At 37.9% G+C, this 13140-nt stretch overlaps 1 protein-coding gene across 2 annotated transcripts; it reads right to left on the reverse strand.

Annotated features, from left to right (window-relative positions):
- Positions 1–302: 302 nt before the first annotated feature.
- LOC131524553 (uncharacterized) lies at positions 303–10898 on the reverse strand. Of its 2 annotated transcripts, XR_009267003.1 has the most exons (5): positions 10806–10898; positions 4785–5466; positions 4562–4694; positions 1180–1272; positions 303–1048 (listed from the first exon to the last, which is right to left on the reverse strand). XR_009267003.1 is itself a non-coding variant. In XM_058751742.1 (4 exons), the coding sequence occupies exon 1, from the start codon at positions 7947–7949 to the stop codon at positions 6303–6305; it is 1647 nt and encodes a 548-aa protein (XP_058607725.1). In that variant the 5' UTR covers positions 7950–8962; the 3' UTR covers positions 303–1048; positions 1180–1272; positions 4562–4694; positions 4785–6302. The 2 variants fall into 2 exon arrangements, 1 of the variants encoding a protein (XP_058607725.1); XM_058751742.1 differs by lacking the exon at positions 10806–10898 and having other exon boundaries at positions 4785–8962.
- Between the last annotated feature and the right edge of the window lie 2242 nt (positions 10899–13140).

Below are 13140 nucleotides of genomic sequence, written 5' to 3' on the forward strand. Positions count from 1 at the left end.
ATAAGTCAATTAAATTATGGACAGTGGTTCCATCCAATTAGTTCTTGTTATTTTAACTCAATTGTTTCTATTTAAAGTTCCTCCCTTTAACAAAGCATTTTTTTTGTGTGTGATTGTCATGTAATGACTCGTACAAAGGCAAGATATGTAACAAATGATCAAACTGTATTTGTTAAACAAGCATATTAAACAGTTTTAAACAGCCTGCTCAATCTTACATTCAATAATCTTTAGACTTGTGCAAATGTATTTACATGGTTAACAAAACCAAAATAAAGAAGTTCTTCCTCTTAATTGAAATTGACAAATGACAGCTGGCAGATTATAATTGAGGTTCTGATCAGAAATCAATTGTAATATATTAAACAACTTTTACAGAAAAAGTAGCTTCTACTATGCCAAGCAGCCTCCAAGAAATGTGCAGCTTGCACAACTTCCTCTAAAAATAAATCTGAACAAAAATATTTTAATTTAGACAAAGAACAGATAGCTAACAACAATTATCAAATGACATCTTGAATCAATGATATTACTCCTGTAGAGTCTAATGGATAGATATTTTATTGAAAATTACAGATGCCCTGATCACCTATGGGAAATAGTGACCTTGCAACAATTTTGAACATGGATAAATACAGTTGAACAAGTGTAACCCACATTACAAAACTATAAAAAACAGCAAAAATGGCAAACCATTTTCTAAAACTTCGCATTTAAAAGGTAACCGATAAAACCTTCCAGGAAGAGTCCTTACTCGAACACAGAGAAGAGCTTCCTTGTTGCCATCAAGCTCCAGAAATAATTTCTGTAATACCTCGAAAGTGTACCTGAGTTCAGGAGGGTAGCTTAAGTTTAGTCCATATATCAGTCTCAGTAACATGGCTGTTGCATATGGTACACTGCAAAGGTCCTGGAGAACTTTTTCACCTTCCAACACCACTCCAACATCTGCTGGGCTGTCTTCAATGTTGGCACCTTCGTATCGTATGACATAGATTCCCATGACAGCTTTCTGGATCGCCTCCTGAGTGCTGGCACCGTCGGTATCCTACAGAGGTAATTTAAAAAGATGGAGAACTCTTAAATTCCTGCATATTAACTGTGCCACAGCATTTAATATCCTAGAAAATACAGGAAAATGTTTTGTTGATAAAAAAAATCAATAAATAAAATACTGACCATAAACTCCAGAATAAGACTGCTAGGGTCTTCATTCAGGTAGACACATAGGGATTTGATTATGCATTCTCTCTTCACTTTAATGTCATCAGTCTAAAAATGCAAATAACATTAACAAAATATAGCCATTAGATTTTTTACAAAATCACAGGCACACGTTTATAAACTGTCAGTCATTCCAGTCGTTCATCCATCATGTGCTTAATCATTTTCTTAAGGGAAAGAACCTGCTCCTGGAGGGCCACTGTCCTGCGGAGTTTAGCTACAACCCAATTAAATACACATGAACCAGCTAATCAAGGTTTTTAGGAATTTTCAAATAAGACTTCCTACAACTTCCAGGCAGGTGTGTTGGGTAAGTTGGAGCTAAACTCTGCAGAACACTGGCCCTCCAAGAAGAGGTTTGGACAAGCCTGCCTTCTGTCAAGATATTTTTATAAGCTAATGCATTTACAACATCTGCTAGTTTATAGTAATTCTACATATTTTGCATTTATTGTACTTCAAATGTTAATAAATATAATCCTATTACATTTTCATCTTTTTGGTGCATGCTTATGACCATAACCCCAAAACTCACACGCTGGTAAGTTGAGAGGATAAGGTTTTAAAGGGTTAGTTCACCCAAAAATGAAAATTATGTCATTAATTACTCACCCTCATGTTGTTCTAAACCTGTAAAACCTTTGGTCGTCTTCAGAACACAAATTAAGATATTTTTGATGAAATCCAAGAGCCCTCTGACTCTCCATAGACAGCAAGGGTCCTACCACGTTCAAGGTCCAGAAAGGTACCAAAAACATTAGTCCACGTGTCAACCATAATTTTATGAAGCTACAAGAATTCTTACTAATAATCGCAAAGCCTGCGATGTGGACGCGACATTACTCTGTTCCAGGGCATATGCGTGACAGCCTTGAGTGGCAGTCTTACTAACCAATAGATTGAGCACACCTCCATCCATTCTCCCCAATCAGCAATGCTCTATCCAACTGCACAAACACCCACCATTTAAAAAAAAAAAAAAAAAGAGAGCAAGAGAGAGAGTGGGATTATGGCGTCTACAGGGTCATATCGATAGTTAGGCAAATTAAAACTAAAGAAAAACGTATACAACTTTAGCTTCGAAATGACAGGCAACGAACAAAAAAGGTAATTTGCAAGAGCTCCTTTATCGGTTCTGCTTTCGGTACTGGAGAATAAAAGATACATTCTTAAATGATTTTATTAGTACATGAATGTTATCTTACACATTTAATTTCCCCAACAGATTAATTTGAAATAAGTTTAATGCATGTTCGCTATTCCAAATTCAGAAGACCGCTCACACTGCCTTTCAAATACTTGCTCCTCTCTGCCCCACGCTGCGCGAATCCCGCGTCACGGACGAGCCCTTCACATTTGCTGCACTAATGCCGAGTTCACACTGCACGATTTTCAAACTCGTCGGATCGCTGTTGTTTTCACACTGCGTGACTATCTGGGGTAGCATTCAGTCGCTGCTGTGTTCACATTGCACGATGGATCGGTGACAGGGGCTTTCACATTGCACGATTTCACAATAGGAAGAATCGCCGACAACTCTGTCTGATCCGCAAACCACGTTTCACAACAAAACACACGCGAGAAGTGATAAGGAAATAACGCGAGAACATGCGTGCGTCAGACTGTTGATCTCGAGCAAGACTGGAAGTATTAAAAAAATATAGCCCGCAAATTGTCTGTGCGCTGATTTCCAGCTACAAAAAGAAAAACAGATATGCAGGAGGGAGATGCAGGGAACAGGGATTGTGTTCTGCAAAGAGTGGTATATAATAATTTTGTAGTAACTGTTATGCTGATGTTGTGGCTGGTCAAGCGTTTGTGCTTGTTTCTGTATGATATAATTGTACATATTAAAATACTGATATGGTCTATAACTCCTCACCGAAGTTCCCTCTGTCCTTTGACTCTCATTGGCTGAAGGTCATCGCCGATGTAGTTTTCAGTTTTCAGTCAGAAATCATTGCACACAGCAGGATTGTGAATCGCCGACAGCTCCAGATATTTAGCATGTCAAATATTTTGCGGGCATCGGCGATTCTCTCAGATCATGTCTTTGATAATTCACTCGCATGAACGAGCTCCGATTTGCCTCCGATTTCGGGCATTTGTCGGCGATTTATCAAAACCTGTTGGTGAGTGAAAAATCGTGCTAAAATCGTGCAGTGTGAACTCGGCATAACGCAGCCTGTTTTGTAATGCTCATTTATACTCGCGCCTGGCTCCGCGTTTAAAACGAATGCAAATTCAGTCTAACTGCTTGCTAATTTCACTTGGATGACATTAAACATTCAGCAAATTTTCCACTTGTTCTTAAAATCCCAAATACTTAAAAATCAATATAAATCTGACAAATTATAAATAAATCAGCCTAACATATGTAATACTTTAATTATGACTACAGAAATACAGCTCATTTATATAAAAATAAACAAATATTTCCTGTGAAATTCAGTAATTAAGTAAATTCTGTAAAAGTAGTAATACCATTATAATCTTCCCTGCTGAAAAAATAAATAAATAAATAATAGATTCCCTCCCAAAACACAATAGAAAATTTAATGAGAATTGCATTGGTTTTAATGTAAACTATAATGGTGTCTACTGGCATTTCATGGATTCTATTGGTGGAATGTAATATGGCAGATGGCAACCAGTAGAACAACAGTAATTCCTACTGGAATAATGCCCAAAACAAAAATGAATTTTGTAATGGTTTAATGGAAACTAACAATTTCTGTTAATGGTTTCTATTGTTTTTTTTCAGCAGGGTAACGATACTCGTACTTGAGCTGAAGCTTGACTTTGCAAATTAAAAAAAAACTATAATATATTAGCAATTTGTTATTTTCCCCCAAATCGCACAGCCCTATGCATGGTGCTGCTGATGTAGATAACACATGTGCTATGCCTTGTTGCACCCTCTTGCCAGGGTGACTCAGAGGAGAAGAATTGTTGAATTAAGTAGTTATTTTAGTTTTTTTGCGCAACAAGAAGTATTCTCATAGCTTCATAAAATTACGATTGAACCACTGATGTCACATGGACTATTCTGTTGATGTTCTTGGTACCTTTCTGGACCTTGGATATGGTAGGACTTATTATTAAGGATTATTTTAGGTTCAAGGTTATGTATAATGAATTGGAGGCAAGCAGAGCACGGCTGTTTGTAAATCATATAGTGCCATCTGTTGTTAAACTAAGCTCAGAATGGTTTCAAGAGAGAATCGCAATGCATTCGGAAAATCTCAGAATTGATGCAGAACTGTTTCTCGATGCATGATTTATTGCCCCAGCCCTAGTTTTATTTCAAGGTTTTGTTGAGTGCAGTTGTTCATACCTGTGTAGTAGGCACCAAGAGGGTTTTAATTCTTTGCCCAGCTACTCATAACCGTTGCAATGTATGTATCCATCTTGGCAAAGAATCTTGACACCAATGGGCCTGTTGTAATTCTCTCAAATTCTGTACAAACCTACAAACACAGTAATTTGTTACCAGAACACCAATATAAGTTAACACAAAGACAGCAAAGACAAATGTTTCACTTAAAAACTTCACTTACCTCTTCTGTTAGAGCAGGCCACCTGGTTTTGAAGTCTGTGATAAGTGGTTCCTTGATCACCTCATGCCTCCTGATGGAAAAACTCTTGTCCATCAGCATTCTTACATTCTTCTCATTGTTCTTCTTTTTTACTTCAGTCAGAAGTGTTTTTCTGACTTCCTCAAGAGTTTCATCCGTTTCCCCTTGTGGATGGGAAGGGCAGTAGTTCACTTCAGCCTTGCGTGTTTTTTTTATACGATATGTAGGACTGGATATTCCATCTGGCTTATGCTTGATTGAATTACTGTGACTTCTGTGTAGCCGATATTCCTCAATTTTGTTCTATAATTGCCAAGTTTATATTTCAAACTGGCTTTCCATCCACTGTATCCAGTTACAGAACCTCTCTCTTTTAAGCAAGGGTGCCTTTTAATGAGTGCTTCAGCCACCTGACCATATTCTGCATCTGAAGGGTAAAGTTTGTATTTCACAATTTCTTCTGCAAGTCCATCTAAAATGGAGATTTTCAGCTTTGGGTCAGGACTGAGAAAAGTGCCCTGCGTTTTAAAGGCTGCATTTCCTTGTTCCAGTTTGAGCTCAGCATCATATGTGAAACGGGGCACAGTGAATTCAGCTGGCCATGCAGATGACTTTATACTAGATGACGACACAGTAGCCAAACTTGCAGAAGATTCAGAGTTTGCTGAAGTAGATGGAGCAGAAAATACAAGGGTGTCACAGGACAAGAGTGATAGAGCTGGTGAGGAGCATGCACTTTCATTTTGAGATGTGTCCACATGTGGTATGGGTGAGCCATCACGGTCACATCAAGTGTTGTCAACAATACTACTTTCAGGGTACTTTTGTCTTGGATTTCTGATGTGGACATGAGATTCATGAAGTCATTGGCAGTCATTGTTGGGGGGTGATCAGTGTAATAATAAATTACAAATTAAAGAAATGCAACAACAGTAATGGTTTGAAGAAAACAGCAACATGGTCCTTTTTTTAAAGGAACAGCATGTCACCTTTTATGCGTGTACTTGTCTTTTCAGGGTCACCAAACACAAAGGACCAACCATGTAGTCAGCCAAAGGATCGCTGTCAGCTAAATCACCATGTTCTACAAAGAACATCTCTCTTGTTGGTGATACACTAAGCTCAAAAGCCCTGAAGTGTTCCCTGTACCAACCACACAAGTCGCCTCAGTATGAAGTACAGTGTCTCTTGAACTATACAAATCTGAACAATTTCTCCAAAGTCAGGGAGGCCACTTGTAGTATCATGTGCCAGGATCATACCATTTCTGAAGTTCATACCCTTGTTAGAGACACTCTTAGCAACATGGACCTCAGATACATTTGGGTATTTGTCTTTGATCATCTGAGCTATCTCTGTCTGCAAAACATCAAGAGGAACTGTTGAAGAAGTCGAAACTTCCAGTGTACCTTTTTCATGACTACTTTTCTGGTGGTAGGAAATCATTAGCTGATGTTTCACAGCAAGTGAGCGTGGAACATTTTTGAAGCAATTTGTATGTCATGCAACCTGCTTAAAAATGCTGTGCTTTGCTTCGAAACGCATAGTCCATAAATGGACAAGAGGACCAAACGATTTTACCATCTCAGGGTAATGTTCCAAAAAATGATGCTTTGGAAGAAGTTTGACATCAGGGAAAAGGTCTTGGTATCTCTGTCTGTGTTCAGAAATTTTCATCTCAAGGTAGGATATGGACTCGTCTGTGTGGACTGGGGAAACCACCAACTCAACAATATCCTTCAGGTCCATTAGCACCTGCCATGCGGGCTCAGCTTCAGGTACCACATGTCCAATCAGAAATGGGAGAAATCTGATCATACTCCAATTTCCATGGGCGTTTCCCCCAATTGTGTTACGACGTGAAAATGTGAATGGAATTGCATGAGGCTTGTTCTTCTGGTCTTCCCACTTGTAGGGAAATTGAAGAATAGATTTATTGAGGCTTTCCAGTGTAAAGTGTTTCTTAGATATCAGCAAAGCCAAGCACTGTGCAAGTTCTACGGGCACTATACCCTCAAAAATGTCATGTAGCACATCTGGGGGATAAGCAGACAACACGTTGAAATGAGAGAGGTGCTTAGTAAAAACACAATCTCTTTTCACTCCGCAACAGCTTGTGCCTTTTTCCTGTCCAGTTTTCACATGATCTTTATGAAGATCTTTGTTTCTGAGGTTGAATGCACCAGACTGAACTTCTTTTGCCTGCACATCAGAACTTTTCCCTAAACAAAACCGACAAAAGAACTCTCCTGAAAAGCTTTCAACAAAGCCAGCCATACCGTGAGCTGCCAGGTTGTCTGCCACCACACAATAAACAGTACCTTTAATAAAGGTTCCAAGAAGATGAACGAATATGCCATCTTTTTCAAGAATTGAAAGGTCACGCAGAAGAGGCTCAAGAACTTTCTCAAGCCCATAGTGTTTCAAATCCTCACTTTTGCACAGGAGAGTCAAATAGATCGAGGAGAGAGACGAATGGGAGCCTGGGGGTAAATTGCTCAAAATCCAGTACACAGCAAAGAGCTTATGTTTTTTTCGGGATGTCCCAAGTGGGTTACACACTTCGAAATCATCTGCATATAAATTTAATGAAATTAAGTCCTTCCCAGACAACAAACTGTTTTCTTTGAAGTGGGAACCATCCTGAAATGACCTGTAATCATGGCTGCTGCAACTGGCTGGACTAGTTCTTGCTCTATGGTTTTCAACAACTCTGTCAACAACTTCCTGCTTAGCAAAGAGCAGCTGCAAAGACTTCAAAATTGGAACATACTGAAAGGTGTTAGTCTGTTGTTCATCAAGGCAGTACTCAATAGGTTCCACAACACTAAAGTTGTCCTTATAAATCTGCTTGCGCTTATAGGCAGTGCATAAAGAACCACCTCTGCCTATGGCTGAGTGTAATGGGTTAGATGCGATGGTAGCGACTATTTCCTTTATGACAGATTCATCAACATGAAGATTATGTTTCTCAAACACCTGCTGTACTCCGGCAACTGAGAGAGGCACTGACACAGACTTTAATAGGTAATGCATCTCTTCCAAAAAATCATCAATGGCTAAAGAAGGAACATGTACAAGGTGTTCAAGTTTTATTAGCATTGCTGCTAAATTCTGAACAACAACACTAGGCAAGTCGTTCGCCATTTCATTGCAGTCATCATCCAAACAAGCACCACTGGTCTCACTACTGCCAAAATCTTGAACATCATCTTCTGACTCTCCTAAAGCCCGGTACACACCAAGCTGACGCCGACAAACTAGTGGTGACAAAAGCAGACTGCGGGGTCGGCTCACATCGGCAGCGTCTGGGTCCAAAGTTGTCTTGACACACCAAGCCGACGGTCGCCACTGCGCCTTTCTCGCACACTGGTTCGCCAGCTGAACAGCCAATCAGAATGATCATATGGTCCGACTGCCCGACGAGCTCCGACACCGATTCAACATGTAGAATCGGCCGAAAAAAAGCCGATGAGGACCAACTTCAGCCGACGGCGCAGAACACACTGAGAAAACTGCCCGACGGCCAACCGTCGGCTTGGTGTGTACTGGGCTTAATGGTTCAAACATGGTAACTACAGACCAGGCTTAAAGTCATTTCGTGAATGTGGGTTGTGTTTTCTGTTTTTATGTGACTTGAAAGTTCCATATACATTTGAATGGAAATTGCAGCCAGAAAACATGCAATGAACAGTTTCATTTATCTTTAAATGACTATTTATGTGAACAAAGTAATCTCTTTCTGATGCAAGATTACTGCATGCACACAAATGACAACTGAAGGTAGACCTTCGTTTGTCATTTACTCCTGAGTGTGCAGCATGATTTCTACTTAGATGAATCAGTAGAGCATTCCATGTCTTGAATGAACATTGACAGTCTGAATATGTACAAGAATATCGCCGACTACGACCATAATGCCTGTGCTGCAGTCTGTGGTGTTTTAGTAATTTAGATCTTGCAGAAACTGCAATTCCACAAATTTTACATTTCCACATTTCCGAAAGAGAATTAAAAAAAAAAAAAAAAAAAAAACACACACACAAAATAAACATTACGCCAAGGGAGATTGGAAATGTAACTATATAGATGCAAAACAAAGTTAAATGGTTACTCCACCCCGAAATGAAAATTGATTAATCACTTACCCCCATGTCGTTCCAAACCTGTTTTGTGACTGTTAAGTGCTTTGACACAATCTGTATTGTAAAAGCGCTATATAAATAAAGGTGACTGTAAAAGCTTCATTCATTTTCGGAACACAATTTAAGATATTTTAGATGAAAACCAGGAGGCTTGTGACTGTCCCATTGACTGCCAAGTATTAACACTGTCAAGGCACAGAAAAGTATGAAACACATCTTCAGGATAGTCCATCTGCCATCAGTGGTTCAATCTGAATTTTGTGATGCGAAGAGAATACTTTTTGTACGCAAAGAAAATAAAAACTGCATACTTCGTATGCTTTTCTGTCTCAACTGCAACACAAGGATACGCTATTTTCATTCAAATCAAAGTGGAAATACATGTAGTATGCGTATCCTTGTGTTGCGGCTGATACAGAAGAGCGTACGCAGTTTGCGTTCAGTGGATATCCAAAATGGCGCTACGGTAAGTAGACGAATTGTTGAAAAAAAGTTATTTTTATTTTCTTTGAAAATAAAATACAAAAAGTATTCTCTTCGCATCATAAAATTCAGATTGAACCACTGATGGCAGATGGACTATCCTGACGATGCTTTTCATACTTTTCTGGACCTTGACAGTGTTAATACTTGGCAGTCAATGGGACAGTCACAAACCTCCCGTTTTTCATCTAAAATATCTTAAATTGTGTTCCGAAGACAAACAAAGCTTGTTCTACAAAGGCTAACACCATTTAAAGGTACACTGTAATTTTTTGTTCAAGATCAATTTAAATAAATTAATCAATACATCAATCCTTATCCCAAAACATGTTTTCGTCTTACCTTGATACATTATGGAGCCCTTTATAAGCGTACATTTTAGACCTAGTGGTAGAGACGCACCGGCCAACTGGCCATAAATTAATTTTTTTTTTCTGTTTTATTTTGGCCAGTTTCTGTTCTTGACTTGCATAAACTGTATTGCACTAATTTGCCAAAATGTAAGGTGTAGAAATATTACAAAGTCTGTAAAAACGCCATTCACACAGGCCAAAGGCAGATGATGCTGAAGATGGATGGAAAGAGGACAACACAGATGCTGCAGCAGAGAAAATACTGAACAAGGCAGCAAGCTCACTTTTCACAAAAATTTAAACATTGAATTGGGGGTTTATATGAATGCATCTCTGAAGGGAACTGACCTGCTTTAGAAAAGTTTTGATAGCCTTTTCTTTTTCTCTTACTCTGTGTAAAGTAATCACAGCACTGCTTTGTGTACAGTGATAAACAAATTTCAATTAGCCCATCTGTTAGTTTTGTCTTGTGCATGACAGCTGTCATATTATAGAGCAAATAAGTTAGCTTAAAGGGGAAAAAAATGCAACTGGCATCGGAATCAACCAATGTGCTTGTTAACGGAAAAAAAAAATCCACAAAATGCATGCAGTTTGGTTTTTAAAGAGCCAAAAGCTACATAGTGTACCTTTAAATCACAGTTATAGTTACATGTTCCACCAAGGGGTTAGTTCTGTTGACCATGACTCATCTGACATTAATAGCACAATGTTAATTATAATCATAGGCATATGGTATATATGCACAATGCTGTATTATAGCATTATCAATGAAAATTCAATGATTTATTGAGCGATGAACAGAGTCATGTTTACTGTTCTAAAAGGGCGGGCATGATTACATGTCTGGAGCATATCTATAATTTGAACAACTCGAAGTAGCGATCAGTTTGAGAACGTCACTGTGTGAACATGTTCATAACCAAAACTTCAAATTGTGCTGAGCCATGGGTTGGAGCAAAAGTCAGGAAAATTATTACTTGTTTATAAATCTTTAAAAAAATGATTCAGCGTTCACTTACCTTTATCCAAAACATCGTTTTCACCATCACATTCGTTGACATTCCTTTATTTCCCCCAAATTAGGCAGTGATGAAGGAAACCGTGATAAAATGCATGCTGTAATAAAAAATTAATTAATAAAAAAAAAACTAATAGCAGATACAATGTTAAAATTTCTGCAACAGTCGACTGTGGCATCCCAGACAGCAAGCAGTGTCGGCCCAGATCCGCCCACATCTGGCTCGCATGGATTTCACGTGGGCCAGATGTGGGCCGGATCTGGGCCAACACTATGTTGCTGTCAGGGATTATTTGAACTTGCTTCCTAGCTTAATGAGACTCGAGTAGAGTAATGTATAAGTGCACATGGAAGTTTTGTCGTTAAACTGCTTATCTCATTAATTCGCCAGAAAACCATTCTGATATATTGTCCCATCCTTTGTTCCACAAGCACACGTATATAATAAGTGTTCAAGAGAATCATGCACTTTCCACATGCAACACACATTTTCCAACCGCATGAAATCATCCATTATGGCGCAATAAACTAATTACACACAATACTCGACTATACTAACCGAAATTCGGAACAGAAATTCACTAACACTAACAGAAATTAAAGACTTGGGCTTAACACAAAGAAACTTTAGATGTCCTTACCTTGCTGGTACTCCTATCGTTGCCACCATGCTCCTTCTTCACGCTGTCTTCGTCATACGTTAGAAATCGTCACATCCGGTTTTTGAATGGCGTAATTAAGTCAAGTCAAGTCAAGTTGAGCTTTATTGTAATTCCGCTACATGCGGGGGTATACAGTGAAACGAAATGTCGTGCCTCACAGGACCACGGTGCTACATAAATACAGGCATACAGCAATGAAGTAAAACAATATAAACCTATACACAACTATCCTACTGATAGATTTTGACTATAAATATACTATATATAATTTTTTTTACCTATACATAAACTAAAAAATACAAACTATACAAACTATACGAGTGCTTCAGATAAATACTGTACATGTGCGAAGAGAAATATTGTGAGTCAGCAGCTGGCTGGGGAACAGTGCAGGATGATTTGTAGTGCATGAGCATGTAAACATACATATATTACTGAGTCTTTTTGTGGGATTTGTATACACACAGCAGTGTGTGTGAAAAGTGACTAGTGCGCATAGAGGAGGAGAGTAACATTAAACCCTTTTATGTTACTTTAACGATTTATAATTAAGTATAGTGGGAAATTAAACAGTTGAAGTTATTTAAGCACAATACAATAGTGTTTTGGCGGATAACAATATATATGTGCGTTGTCTTAACATAAAATATTTCAGTAAAACAAACAGTGGCACAAAACCATTTTTTTGAGTGTGTGCTGAAACCCAAATGTGAACATTCCCACTGAAGTTATGCTTGATTTGTATGCTTGTTATTAGTAGGATATGCTTGTTAGGAGGATGGAGAACAGACAAACCCTGTGGAAAGTTCTGCAAGCTCTCAGAAAATCTATATTGCTTTTTGAAGTTTATTTGGTGTCCCACTTAAAACAGTTGAAAATGAATGGATTTTTCAAATCATTAGAAAAAAAAAAAAAAAACATGAAACATTCTCTTTCTCTTTAGTGAACATTTCTGTTAACCCTGTAAGGCCCACATTTGTAATATTACAACGTCAGTTTTAGGTCCACTAAAATAAACCTGTACTTATTTTTATTGCCTTTAAGATCACATTTACACAACTAGTAGGTCCTATTGTTCAGTCCTGCAATGTTGTTGGGTGGTATGTTTTGTAAATATACCACCCAATGGTATAATGTTTACCTGGCCATAAACTTACACATCCTGCACACTTGCTTCAAGGGACTTCACCTTTTTTATTGGACTGGATAAATCAACATGTAAGTAAGTATAATGCCAAAAATATATATATATATATGTTTTGTGATTAGTAATATGTGTAGATCACGCAGATATTAAGGTATTGTTAAATACTTTGATTAAATTAGATTTTGAGCTTATGTCAATGTTGTATTTTTACAACATTGGGCTAGAGTGGTAGCACAATTTGCCTGTGCACCTTACACATTACATGAATGAATTGTACTTATTTGTTAGCAACATATTTTTTGACCATTTCTGTCAGTGAAAAAATATAATATTGATTTTTAATGTCTTATTTGTTACCATTTTGAGTGTTATTCCAAATTAAATTATTATTATAATAAATTATAAGTTCAAGTTTAATCAAAAAATTACAACAGCGTTTTAGTGCCTCCTTAAAAAAATAAATAAATCTAAGATTACGAGATTAAAGTCGTAACATTTCGAGAATAAAGTCGAAATTACGAGAATTA

The sequence above is a fragment of the Onychostoma macrolepis genome, chromosome 18 (assembly GCF_012432095.1).
Source record: "Onychostoma macrolepis isolate SWU-2019 chromosome 18, ASM1243209v1, whole genome shotgun sequence".
Taxonomy (NCBI): Eukaryota; Metazoa; Chordata; class Actinopteri; order Cypriniformes; family Cyprinidae; genus Onychostoma; species Onychostoma macrolepis.